The following is a 14,266-nucleotide window of genomic DNA, read 5'->3' on the forward strand; positions in this document are numbered from 1 at the left end:
GAAATCAAGGCTCAGCCTTGTCTTTCTCACATAAGGTGTGGTTTGGCCCTTAATCTAAATCCAGTTGTAAATCTACCACTTAAATCACAACTTAGTATAATTGGTGCTAACTAATATCAGCTAGTAACACTGGTAAAATATTTTTTTCTCTACAATATAACTGAAATCACTTAGGTTATTGTTCAGCCTCTGCCCATGTTTCTGTTCTTATCTGAAAAAAACCAGAGCTGTTCTCTTGTTAAAGGAAACACAGCGTATTTTCTGAAATTAAAAGAAATACAGTGAAAAGGAATCCTTCAAACCTTGAGGAGAATCTTACTTTTTGGGAAAAAAAAAGCACCCCAAAACCAGAGAAGGAAAAAGAAACATTTTTATTTTGTGGTTACAAAGACCAATTACATTGTCTGTTTGAAATAAAGATGGAATGTGAACCAAATACTCTAGATCGTGCATCGTGCATGAATAGTTTAGTAAAATTGGAATCCATTTTGTTTAAAAATTTTATAATAATTTGATTTGGAAGGGAGCTGTGAAACCACTGGGTCCAACTCATGCTGGAAGCAGCTTCACTTAGACCAGGATGCTCAGAGGTTTGCACAGGCAAGCCCTGAATATAGTGATGTTGGACACTGTGCAGGTAACCTGTCATGTTGGGCCTCCTCACAGGAGGAAAAAATAAGTACTTTAATCTAGAAAATATTTATTTTGTTGCTATCTCTGATGGTTGCCCCATATAATTTTGTAGCACACCTCCAGGAAAAGTCTGGCTTGGTCTTACCTCTATTTTGCCACTGGGTTTGTGAAGACCACCATGAGATTTCCTTGAGCCCTATCACCCAAGAGAAAATCCAGTGCTTTCACCCCGGTGGTCTGTGCAGTAAAGGTTTGGGGAAATCCTAAAAATAAGTGTGACAGAGGAATGAGGAATGAAAAAGCTACACTGAAATCCTAATCTGTCGGTTTGTCCTGACAACCTGAGGTGCTACATCTTCTGTGCATAGGGATGGTCTGTTAGCAAGTACCTTCAGCCTGGTTTTGTAACACTGATAGAAACCAGGAGGAGAAAAAACCTTCATTAATACAATTGAACAAACCTTAGAGAAAACTTCTCAGCATTTACAGTGATGCCGAAAAGACTAACCAACCATCTAAAGATTTGAATATATTTATTTCATGGTTCTCAGTGACTGTGCATAGATGTTAATCACAGTTCATGGCAATCCTAGTTTTTTTCTTTTATTACTAAATGCTATTCTTCTGAATTTCCAGAACAAATGAATGTGTGGAAAGGCTGCTTTGTGTGCAGCTGAGCTAACTAGGATGGCAGTGTTTGTTATAAGGACTCTTTCTGGCTGGTTTCTGAACTATGATGAATTATTTTGTGCATACTTGTGCCTGTTGGTGCTTTGAGAGCTGAGAATGTACTTGATAAGTAAAGGGACTGATCTCTGCAGCAGCAACATATTGTGAACTTTTTGAAACTTAAAAGTTTATGTATTCTGTATTCTTTGGGCTGTTTTTTTAAGGGCAAGTGTCCTGTTCCTGCCATGCACAGTAACAGGAGTAGATACTTTCTTCTTGCTCTTGCTAATGTATTGTACCTGGGGCTTTTTGTCTTCCTCTGCAGAAACTCTCCTGGATGATTTCCTTCTCACATACACGGTTTTCATGACGACTGATGACTTGTGCCAGGCCCTTCTAAGGCAATATCCTTTTACTGAAGGTTGTATTCATGGGGGTCACACATTTATTCATACTTTTATCTATTGTTGTGCCTTATATCAAAGCTACATGCCTGGTTTTGAGACAGGTGTCTAACTCATAGCAACAATGCAATTTTAGTCAGCTTTGTTTGAAGATAAATAAACTTCTATAACTGTAACAAGGTAGAATTTAAAACCTCCCCAGATTATGTTAATTCATAGAATACCTGTATGTGCATAATATATTACAGAATACACAAGCAGAAAATGTAAACAATTTTACAGTCTCCGCTCCTTTTATCATGTGGTACAGGATGTAAGTCTTAACTCATTCTGAGATAAAATAATTATTTTCATGTATTTCTAATGACTTGGATAAGCTATGAAGCTATGGATCAATGTTTGAATAAACTTGGGGCTATAAAATGAACCTTTTGGTTTTTTTGTTTGCTTATTTTTTTTAAATCTTTTCCCCATCTTTAAATTTTGTGGTGAAACCATCAATTTTTTTCCCTTGGAGCAAGTGTCTAAAGTGGGTATCATCTGACATTTGGTGCTTCTGCCTCATTAATAGAAAGCAATGGTAGAAATAAAATGCACTTCTAAAAAAAATTTTAAATTTTAAAAAAATTTAATAGAGTCACTTCTGCAGATAGTACAATTTGTGCAGACAAAAAGAAACTGACTTCCTTTGCCTATTTTTTGTGTTATTGTTATGCTTTTCCATTCTTCCCATAGACATTCACATTGGTATCGGTGTGTAGGGCAAAGATTCATTCTCAGTTCTGCAGAAAAGATACGACTGAACATTATGTAATTTCTTTGGAATTGATTTTATTTTTATAGACTCATCTCTCTAATCTGTAAGAGGAAAAAAATCCTGTTGCCACAGAGGATGAATTGAAATTCCTATTACTGAGAGTTTCATTCCCAAAGTTATGAAACTCCTAAAGCTCCAGACAGGATAAAACATTTAAAACGGAGCAATGCAGTGAAAAAAACCCTTTCATTAGCAAATGAGAATATTGAAAAGTCTTTGCCAGCAGTTAATTTTAAAGTTTCTTTGAGATCTTATTATATGTTCCTTAACCTACTGCACCTATTGTGCTAAGAACCACCAAGGCAAAGAAGACGACTCTGATGTGTCCTGTAGGAAAAGAAAAGTCTTGCATTTGGTGTCTCAGTGGACTTCTCTCTACAAAGACTGGTTACATGAAGATGAGCATTTAAAACAATTTTTAAAGGTATTGAAACAATTTCTGTGATGTGTTTCAGCACTGCTTAATTATATATTGTGTTTAAAAAGCCCCCACAGCAAAATCTATAAAACATATTTTTTAATACTTAGATTTTCTCCATGAAATCTATAATATAAAATGATTTATATGTGTTTCCTTTAAATGCCTGTTCTGGTTAGAAAGCAAAACCAGTGAGATACTCCAAGTCAGAAATACATTAGGAAATTTATTAGGAAAAGAAAAAAAAAAAAAAACATTTAATAATTCAAAAGAAAAAACACTCACAGAGTGAAAATCTGGAGATTCCTTTTTTTTTTGTTTGTTCTGTTTTGTTTTTTAGGTAGGACACACTGCATAGGGAAGCAGAAACCTTAGAATTTTTGCTTTTTGGTACTAGATGTGTATTGCTGTATTGGAAAGGGGACATCATTTCAGGCATCAGTGATGTCACACTGAGTTGCACCTGTCTGGATGCAGGGCTTTCTGGCCATGGAGGCATGTGACTGTTCACTGTCTCACAATTCCTCTTCTGGAAGCTTGTGTGCAGTATTAAACAATAATAATGTTAATGATGGTTGTAGTTACATGTGCAAAACCAGCATACAGGGTCATAGGCTGAAAACATTCATGCAGAAATCTTTGAATGTGGGGGCTAAAGCAAACTTGGTGACTCAGCTCATGCATGTGATCCTCATTTCCTTAGAAGAGAAAGGGAAGGATCTACGTGCAGATGTAGAAAAAGTGTAGAGAAAATATTTCCTAGAATTTCAGTCATGACAACGTCTTCCTCCAAAATTAAAAGTAAGGTTTATTTATGTAGTAGTTTGCAGCTAGGGAGAGTTTGTGGGAGATATCAACTCAGTTTAAAATACATGCAAATGTGAGGAAAGGTAAAGTAGAATATTTGCAATTTTAAAAGTCCTTATCTGATGGTCTGTTATCATTTTGGATACGTGGTGATGGTGTGATGTGCTGTTATGCTTCAGAATGTGTTATGCTGACCTAACCCAGGTTTCATGCAATAGCTTCAAGTGGTGTTTTAAATTTTCCTGTTTACAGACAAAATAGTACAAGCATTTTGCCTTTTCACTTGGTACACAGTACTAAGTAAGAGTGTTTCTCCAAAGAATATTAAGTATTGACCTGTCTGGAAATTTGAACAGGCACATTCTCTCCTTACAGTTTTTGCATAAGTATAATGATATCCTGTTTTAGTAGGATAGTGCCTGAATTGACTTAGACTGATGTGATGCCTTAGATTAATGTTTGAGTTGTCAGGTGTTCTAAGATACTGCTTTGTTTTGTAGACAATATACAGAAATGTGTTAGATGATGTGTATGAGTATCCTGTTCTTGAGAAGGACCTGAAAGAATTTCAGAAGATACTTGGGATGCATCGCCGTCAGTAAGTATTGATTATGTTAGTGATCAAGTCTTTTATTCAGAGTGTAATTTGTTTTTGTTGCTAACTCTCTATAATTCAGTACAGTGATAAGTGATACAAGTGGCATATTCAGTTTTACAAATCATCTCATCTTAAAACTAAAGCTAGATTATTCAGGTTTTTTTGATGCTTGTTGGGATATGTTTGTGATTCAACATTGGCTCCCATCAGTTTCATTTGGAATTACTTACAGACAAAGCAATGGTTTGTGGAGAAGCTGGCAAAAATTTCCTCAGAAGCTACAGTCTGTGACTTCAGATGGTACCTTCATTCTCTCTGTAGTACTGAAAAGCAAATAACTTGGCATAGTCATCTCAGAGTTATTATGTTACTAATAATTATGTCATCTATAAAAGATATTTAATTGGCATGTTTTTCCAAGAAATGGAGGTTGTTTCCATGGTTTGGCCACTGGGGAAATGGAAGGAGCTGTGCCCTTGAGGGTGACACTGAATGCTGTGTTTGCCTACTCCAACAGCTGGCAGCATTGCTTTTTACTACCTTGATTATGCAAGTCCAAGGAAAGTTCTCTGGCTGAGTCAGATGCCTTTAGTTTTTCCTGAAGAACCTCTGCAGCCTTTCTGCTGTGACCATTTGCTGTTAAAACTTTCTGATGTTGTAAAGTTTGTTATAGCTAAAACTTCCTTTTCCTAAGCTTTGGCTGGAAAGAATAATTGTAATTTTCCTTTTTGTTTCAGCACTGTAGATGAGTATTCACCTCATCGAAAGGTAATGCCAACCTGATTGTTGCTGACAGCTAGATAACATACCACTTTTTTTTTCCTTCTCTGGCCACTTCTCTCTCTTTTCTTGGCTTCTTAACTGAACATGACTAGTGACCAAAAACATGACAAGACACATCAGTGAGGTTAGACCTGCAGTGCTGCTTAAGGAATAATTTATTTTTCTTTGAGTGCATCCTGCAGGTTGACAATATGAGCTAACCTGCAGTGGTTATGACAGTATTAGCATGTTAACAATATGCTTTGAGATGTCAAAATTCAGGAGAGGCCTGGGAGGGTGTCCTCACTGAGCTAGAGGGATGTAGCAAGCTGGGCAAACTGGGCTGAACACAGGCATTGATGTGGATGGCAAGTAAACAGAGCATAGGGCGGATTTATTGTGACAGTGACAGACAAAAAGAGAGGATCATGAATCTATCTGTTTCACTGGAGGGAGAAGTTGCAGCCAGAGAAAGTTGGTGTACAAACTCCTCAGAGGTGAATTGCTGTGCTTGTCAGTTTTACTGGGCTGAAGCTGAAGTGTGTAATAAGCTTAAAATGTTCCTGCAAAATGTGGAAGGCAGAACATGAGATTGTAGTGAAATTACTAAATAGGCTGATTGGTACATAGGAAATGTATCTAAGAAGTGTGTAAGAAATGGGCTCTGAACATGAATACTGAAAACCTTGAATTGTGCAGTCTGCTTAGCCTTGGCATGTCTTGCTTCCTCCAAAATCCCCACCTTGGCCATTATTTAGTAAGGCAACTCCCAGTTTACTGCTCCAAGAATGGGTGGGTGTACTTCCTATACAGAAACCTTTTGGCCAGACATATGGGTTGAATGCTGTATTCTGTGAATTACTGCTTTGTAAACAGCAAGGATATGAAAACTCAGTGGTTTTTTTTCCCCTTTGTTTCTTTTCCACTCCTTCACAGAACAAAACCTTTTTCCAGCAGTTCAGTGTAAAGGAGAACTGGCTGCAACACAGAGGAACTGTGAATGAAACAGAAGAAAGTGAGTATAAATGAAAGAGTAGAGGAAAAACCTAAAAGCTATACAATTGTTTCTCAAGGACTTCAATGTAAATATTCTTTAACTGACATATAACTTTTGAACAAGACCTTAGGGGCGCAAAAGAAGAAAATTTGGCAAGTTTACCTTCCTTGCTCCTGGTTTGCAGGGCTCGATAGTGCCATGGTATCTCAAGGGTTTTTTGCCCTGTCCAGTTCCTCCAACACCCTTTTCACAGTCCTGTCACATCCCAGGTGTGCTGGCAGCCCATCCACCGTGCTTTACTTCTGCTCCAGTTCATGCTCTTGGTCTCTTGACCTACATCTCAGTTGTGAAAGGTGAATGAATAAGCCTGTCACATGAAATGGGCCAGGATCTGCTAACTCTGGGAATGTGCCTTAGTTCCTTCTCTGCTCTAAATCATCTCTGCGTGGAGTGCGAGGTGCCACTTCACTTTAATGCCAGTCATTTCAAAAGGCAATTTCCCTCCATCACTGCTAGCACTGTAAGGCTGTCACCCTCCTGCAATGCCTGAGCAAGGAAGGAGGCAGAGAGGAGAACACTGTGTACACAAGGAGGAAACGGAAGAAGGAACTCCTGCCTGGCAGTCTTGCTCTTTGACAGTAGATCTTCATTTCTTACTGAGAGCAAAACTGGAAGTCAGTGTATTTTTAGTGTTCATTTGTGACAGAATAAAAATTGAGCTTGTTCTACAGCAAGCCGAAAGGCTTGCACAGTATGTGCTGCTGATAGATAATCCTCTTTTTGTGCTTCAAATGTAGGGGGTTTTGGGTTTATGTTACTAAGGCTTCTAAAAATGTTATTTGTGGATGAGACCCCCCACATTCATTATTCTTTCAAAGCTGGACACAGATTGTGGGTGACTGGAAAGGACAGTGTCCTGGTGCAAGAGTGGGAACAGACTGTGATAGGACAGGACCAGCAAAACCACTCCTGACTGAGTTAAATTGCTTTTGTCTCACTCCTTGAGAGTAGGAGACATGGACTATGATGGGGTTGAAGTAACGAAATAGCCAGAGTGAAGCTGGGGAGGAGAGAGACAGATGCAGAGGGTGGACATCTAACCCTGTGTGGTGGAATGCTGTCTGACTGATGGTGCTTGTGGAGATTGGGTCTGTCCAAGCTGCACTATGCCACTTGACCAGAGGTGTTTTATCCTCTATTGCAATCATCACCAGGGCAGCTCCTCTGTTGCAATCATCACCAGGGCAGCTTTCAGCCCATGGCCACTTCCTCCCTCTGGCATTTCCTCCTTCTGACAGAGGAGCAGCACAGGCTCCTGGAAGAGATGATGTGGTCCATCCCAAGAGATACCACAGATAGAACGTTGGAAAGGTGTGAGGGGGAGAATCACTATGGTGGTTGTGCATGAGCATCTGACCTGTGGGTTGATTTAGTTTAGTGCTAAAAGAAGGATAAATCAATAGCCCATTTATAAAATGACATCACTGTCCTTGTCCATTTGTAAATGACAGAGAGGACATTTCAAACAAATCTGCTGTAAGCAAGGTGTGTCAATCTGCATATGGAGTCCAAATATTCCTGTCAGATTTTTTGAAAGTTATTTTTCTACCTTGCAATTTAAAGTGCAGTTGGATGTCTCTATCTTCATGATGTGTATCAATTCTGATAAAAGATTCTGCCATAGAATGAGCATCTCATTTACTCTCTGTCAGCAGAGACAGGTTAAAAAGGAATTAAAAATAAAATGGCTTTTTTTTCCCCAATACTCAGTTAAGTTCCCCCTTCATTCTCATATTCAGTTTTTTTTCTTTACTACGGCAGGAAAAAATCCCTTTTCTTGATAGAGTTCTTAACTGCTTCTGGCATAGTCTTCGCTAATGAAAGTGCCCTGAAGCCATGAAATCTGTAGGACAAGCAAAGAGCTATTGCTACATACATCTGTCAATAAAGAGAATTAAAAAATACAGCAGTTCTGGAGAAGAAGAGTTGTCCTGTGTTGGCATGGTAGCAGCCTGTCGAGTAAGAAGTGCTAGAGGAGAAGGAAATTGAAAGTTTAATTGAGCACTGAAGTGAGTGTGAAACTAAGAGCTGTGACAATTGTGATTAGCAGATGTAATTTTCAAAATATTTATGCAAGTCTGCAGCTCAGTTTCTTCTGCTTAAGTGTGGCAGCCATATTTCAAAGAACTAGCTAGGGCAAACTCTGCAAAAGATGTAAACCTAAAATTCTGGCAGGCAGAAAGAGTGTGCATCCCTTTTCGTAGCAGAAAAAAGTAATCGCTGAGCTGACCGCAGCATTCCCAGAGCTGAACCAACTCATGGACGTCAGTGGAAGTAGTGAGCCTGGGGAGTTTCTCCAAACCAGTTCCATTTATATGTGCTGCTTGTGATTCAGGAAATGAGTTGTCAGAACTGATTGTGTGGCAGTTTGGGCAGTCTCTGCTGGTGCTGAAATACTCTGGCAATGCAAGTAGTTTAGATGTCTAGATAGGTAAGCTATCAGGAGTGGCTGAAAACCTGGGAGCACTGTTCCTGCAAATTTTCCTGTTCCAGGTAGAAATGGAGGTCCAAAATAACTTCTGCAGCAGACATTAAGTATACCGAAAGGGCAGTGATTTTTCTGAACCTAAAATGAAGGGAGAAAAGATGGCAACAGCTGAGTTTCAGAAAAGATAGGCTGTGAAGGAAGGTGTCTGTGACAAATCCTCAGGGTAGGAAGTCTTAAATAGATATTGCTGTGGGAGTCTGTTTCCATTTGCTTGCCTCTCTCATTTCCCAGGGACAGGAGGTGGGGAGGGGAAAAACGGTGATATTTATGCTTAGTTTCATGTCCTTTGTGTCAGGGCACAGTGACTGCCCTTCCTGCAGCAGCCAGGCAGCTGAGGCATTGCTGTGGTGGGGTCTGCAAGTTTGTTCTTTGCTCTGTTCAGGTATCTCTGCCCACAGCTGAGCATATCTTTGTTCCTTTGTGCAGTTTTCTGCCGTGTGTATATAACGGAGCACTCCTATGTCAGTGTGAAAGCTCAAGTGTCGACTTCAGCTCAGGAGATTCTGAAGATTGTGGCTGAAAAGATCCAGTACCCAGAGGAGGAGCTGGCACTGGTGACAGTGTCATTCTCTGGTGGTAAGTAACTTTTAGTACATCAGGTAAAGGAGGGCTGGCATTTTCTGATGCAAGGATACAGCTGTTCCTCTGTGGGCCCACAGCTGGATGACCAGGGGAACAATGAGGAGCTGCTTCCCAGAGACTTGTTTCCATGGCAACAGCTCTTTCTTGGGTACTGTGGGATGTAGCATCTCCTGGCTGGGAAGGGAGTGTAAAGAACTCTCAGTCTCCAGCAGTATTGCAAGGTTTTATTTCTTTTTCACAGATGAATCTCCTATTTTAGAATTTAAATTAATTTTGAAGGCAATGAGGCGTGGTTTGCCTTGAAAATAGAGACGGGAATAGCAAATAAAATATGCATAGCTGTTTCCTCATTTATGGCATAGGTAACAAATATTCTTGAGCTGAAAGGAGGAAGATGTATTTGCACAATTGAGATACTAGGAGCAATGTCAGCAGTATTTTGTAAGCAGCAACTGACATATTTTTCCTATTGTTTTAGTGTTAGTCATTAAATAGAACGGCTTCTTTTCTTTTTTAAGAAAGACTAGAGTGATCGTGGAGTGTTACTAGGGACCAGCCGAAGTCCCAAGATGATCTTTGGTCTTTGGCAGATCTCAAGCTCCTTGGTCAGATTGTTTTGATCGTTGTGGTGTTTTTTGGAAGCAATTTAAGTAGGTGCATAGAACCGTGAAGCTGTATCTACAAAAGGACTAAGAGTGTGGACTATCTTGGCAATATTCTCAGATAGCATTAGTTGGTGTTGACCCCCTAAGACAAAGGATCAGTCTTAAGTTACAGCACTCATTGCTACTTCTTTGTCAGTCTAGTTAAATTAAATACAAACAAGTGGTGGTTTGTTCTGTTTATATCTTTGATTCAGACCTGGAGGGTCACATCTTTTTTCCTCCACGCTAAGCTCAATTTAATAAACGTGGTTTTGAGTGCACTGGTGTGGGTGTCACGGAGATGGTGCCCTGCTCTGGTTGTTGAGAGCCTGGGCACAGAGCAGCCATTAGGAGAATTACACATGGGTGTCCTGGCCATCCAGGCTACATCATCTTCAGGCATACTCTTTTTACCCCTGTGTGTGCCCAAACTGACCTCCAGTGCATTTTACAGCACTGCAAAATCACTCTGCTGCTGTTGTTTTTCAGATCTTTCTCTCCTGTTCAAGAGCAGGTCAAGTTTTGCTCTGATAGCAATAAATCTGGTTCTAACTGCCTGTTTAGCTAAAGAAAACCAAGCATTCATAAATAATGAAATATACTATATTGGTTCCCAATAAAGCCACAAAATGGAAGTGTGGTTGTCACTCGGTTGTTCAATGAGAAATAGTAAATAAAATGCAGGTATAGTAGGAAAGCCTTTTGTACATGACCTTTATAATCCCTAAAATGCTATTTAGTTACATTGCCTGAGTTAATTTGAAATACAACAATCTCAATAGCTTTTTTCTTATGCATCCTGTACTGCAAGTAATAAACACCAAACAGCTATGCTTTTTTTTCTGCTTTGTGTTTTTGCTATTTTTGTGACTTAAAACTCTTGTCTTTAATCCACTTGGAGGGCACCAGTATGAGCATTAGAGAACCTGTTTTTATTGTATTCCAATAATGGATAAGCAAGCTCTTTATTCAAAATGACCTTGAAAAAACATAATTTTAGTTCAGTTTTAAATAATGTATCTGTGTATCAATAGATAAGTGAGCATGGATAAAAGGGAAAACTGTCTGAAATTATGTTTGGTTCTCAGGCTCCTCCTGGTCCTACTCCTCATGAGCAATGCAGAGTACAGGGTAGCTGTCAGTGTTATTGGCAGTTTTGGGTCTACTATGTATCAGGTCTCCAGAGGATTACTTGGAGCCCACAAGAAGTGACAGTTCTTGCAGGGCAGTTTTTAAGCTGTGTTTGGAGTTTTGCTTTATTTTTGTCCCCACCTTTCTCTAGTTCATTCAAGATTCTGCAGAGCTGAACCAGTACTCTGGACTGAAGGAAAAACAGTCCTTTGCTACCAGTGTCCTGCTCATTTACTCAGATATTTCTTAAGTTTGCTCTAAGTCTAGAAGAATTACCATAAATACTGTGTTACTGCTCTGTGGGGTGAATTTCATGGTGATGGGATCCTTTAAACTTCTTTTCCTGTTCAGTGGCTGTGGCTACTGATTTAATCTTCACCCCTGGTTTTGTCTCCAGTGACACACAACAGCTCAGTCTCTGGAGGCTGAGACACTCTGCTCTAACAAAATTCACTACATTTATACTAGATATACTGGGTTGAAATTAAGTGTTCTGTAAGGCAGAGGAGGCTAGACCAGAATATTTCAGGGTTTCTTTCTGTTCTATGTGAAGTGCAGTTTGAAAGCAGAAGCAGGAAACTTTTGTGCTCTAGTCCATCAGAGATATCTTGTCTTTATCTTGCCTGAGCAGGGTGGAGATGATTGGTCCCCATGGAGACTGAATTTGATGCTTAGTTACCTTCTAAGAAGTTGATGTGGCTTCACAAATACAATTGTGCCTTTATTTCTCATATACAGCTTATACTCCTGTTCTGAAACTTCTGGTTTTTTTCTGTTTTTACAGAAAAACATGAGCTACAACCAAATGATTTGGCTATCTCAAAATCTTTGGAGTCATCCAGTCGTATGTTTGTATACCGAAAAGATCTGACTGATTCTTTGGTAAGGATTGGTATTGTATATTTCCCATTTTTTGTTTGTCTGACTCCAAATCAAAATCTTAGTATTCCTCTCAGAGGGCTTTTCCAATGCAGATTTTTTTTTTGCTTCCTTAATAAAGCTTACTGAGCTGCTCTATTCCTTAAAAGAAAAAAAATCTTTCATTAACAGCAGTTATTTGACTGAACAGTAATGGAATTTGTTCGTCAGTTTTAAATAAACCAAAGCTTCTCTGCAGTTTAAATCTTGCAATCTACTTCAGCCTGGAAAAGCTGACTTGTGTTTGTACCAGAATGGATGGGATAAGGATTATTCAGGGCTCTTGTGACTCTTTCCTCCCTGCCCTGCCTTGTGACTCGGTAGCATTTTGGCTGGTGCATAACCATACAAAGTGATGGATGAATTCCCTGGAATTTCCATGTTGAAATAGATGTCCAGAAGACCCATCAGTGTTACCCCTGTGTTGAGGCCAGCTGGTGTGTACCACTGGGGGTGTGTCTTCCTCCTTTCCTTCTGCCTGTCTGTCTCTCCATCCTCTCGCTGGCGCTGGGAAGGTCAGTGCATCGAGAGGCAGCAGATCTCTCTCATCCTTCCCTCTGTCTCCAGAAACCAGGATTGCAGCCTCCTTCCCTCCACACTTTCCCAAAACCTCAGTGAGGCAGGCACACTCAGGCACTTTGGTGTTCCAGTAGTTTTCTCCTAATTATGCAGATGTTTCCAGGAAAGAGTAGGGGTTGCATTGCAGCTGACTTCTACATGTTGTCAGTACCTCTAGGATCTGTGCATCCATCCTCAGGATGAGAAACGTCTATTTGCATTTTGTTGGATCAATGTGCCCTGAAGAGCTGACATGCCATGATTGTAATCTGTCATCCCCATTATCTCTGGCGTTCCAGCCATTTCTAAAAATGTGAATATTAAGGGAAGGTTTCCAGTGTAGACAGGTGACAGCCAACCTAGTTTCATTAGTTACATAATAAAAATTGCAAAACTTGCTGTAACTGTCTGAAATATAGCATCAAAGTAATGGTTTAACTGGTAAGAATAATCTTTCATCTTGGCAGATGGTTCATGCGCCAAGTTTCAGACCGATGAGGTTAAAAAAGCCAAAAGAAGTGCAAAACTTTGAAAATCCCAGCTAATAATGGAAATGTCAAATGACTCTGAATACCAGCAGTACCACCACACTCCGCAGCAATATACTAAATAACTTCTATGAATCAGAACCCACAGCGTTTTACTCTTCGTTGATTACATTTGGGGTAGATTAATCATAAAATATATGGATTTATGTTATTTGTAAAAGTGGACTGAAGATCAAGTTATGTGTATTTATTCTTAATCCAATGTGTTTTCAGAATGATTGTTTTATATCAGAAAATTTACTGATGTATTAATTTAGATTTTATTTTCTGATAGTTTGAGGGATTTTATTTTCCTTATGCTGTCTGCTTGGCCAGTGTTTTATATTCCAGGTTGGGAGAGGGAGAGAGAAGGAAAAAGGGAGAAGGCTTTACTCTCCAAAGCAAATCATTGATCCTATTGACCCATTTCCCATTTCAAGTGATTTATTAAATAGGTTATAGCTCCTTCATTTTGATTAGTGGGGAAAAAAGCCCTCAGAGTGCACTTAGAGAAGATTACCCACTCAGCTCTGTTTGGTACCTTAGTCCAGTAACTGTTTCATTGCAAAACCTTTGGCATTTCTTGAGGAATTGTTTTGCTCGTCTATTCATTTAGAGCCCATTTTCTGAAAATGAAGAATTGCAGCAGAGATCTGTGAGGATTCTGGGAATTAACACCTGGGATCTTGCCTTAGAGCTAACAAACTTTGACTGGAGCCTTTTCAATGCAATTCACGAGGTAAGAAGCACCACATCCACTTCCAGGTATATTACTGTCATGCAGCATTGCATCATCGTGATGCATTTTGGAGCGTTGGTATTCCTGGGTGCTTGCTTCACTTGCATAACAACATGATTTGGCAGCTCCCCAGTAGTGGTCACAGGTCCAAGAGTTATCTTGCGATAAATCTTTGAGACTGAAAAGAATTGTCAGAGGTCTGTAACTTTCCTTTGTTCAGGCATCTCATATGTTCCCTGTATACCTGATGTGTTTATTGAGATTAGCCTCAAAAGAGTAAAAGACCATGATTGTATTCTAAAAACCCTCTCTGCGAATGTATTACATATGCAAAATGTCCTATGCACTTGATAGCATCCCAGTAAATATGGGATTCCAGAAACAGTTGTCTTTCATATCACTTTAGCCACTAAAAAATTCACAGCTTCAGCAATTTAGATGGTCACATTACTGTTCTTGTTAGGCTTCAGTGAGATAAAAAGTACTGGTCAGGCTTTATTAAATGAGATAATGG

General features: G+C 39.4%; 1 protein-coding gene across 1 annotated transcript in view; it reads left to right on the forward strand.

Moving 5' to 3' along the window:
* Positions 1-14,266, forward strand: part of RAPGEF5 (Rap guanine nucleotide exchange factor 5) — a 155,566-nt gene that overhangs the window by 118,383 nt on the left and 22,917 nt on the right. The window contains exons 12-19 of the mRNA XM_021538260.2: positions 1,628-1,706; positions 2,803-2,947; positions 4,249-4,346; positions 5,084-5,114; positions 6,045-6,123; positions 9,080-9,229; positions 11,795-11,892; positions 13,630-13,752. Coding sequence (XP_021393935.2) covers positions 1,628-1,706; positions 2,803-2,947; positions 4,249-4,346; positions 5,084-5,114; positions 6,045-6,123; positions 9,080-9,229; positions 11,795-11,892; positions 13,630-13,752 — 803 coding nt within the window. The remainder of the gene's footprint in view (positions 1-1,627; positions 1,707-2,802; positions 2,948-4,248; positions 4,347-5,083; positions 5,115-6,044; positions 6,124-9,079; positions 9,230-11,794; positions 11,893-13,629; positions 13,753-14,266) is intronic.

The sequence above is a fragment of the Lonchura striata genome, chromosome 1, assembly GCF_046129695.1.
Source record: "Lonchura striata isolate bLonStr1 chromosome 1, bLonStr1.mat, whole genome shotgun sequence".
In the NCBI taxonomy this organism is placed as follows: Eukaryota; Metazoa; Chordata; class Aves; order Passeriformes; family Estrildidae; genus Lonchura; species Lonchura striata.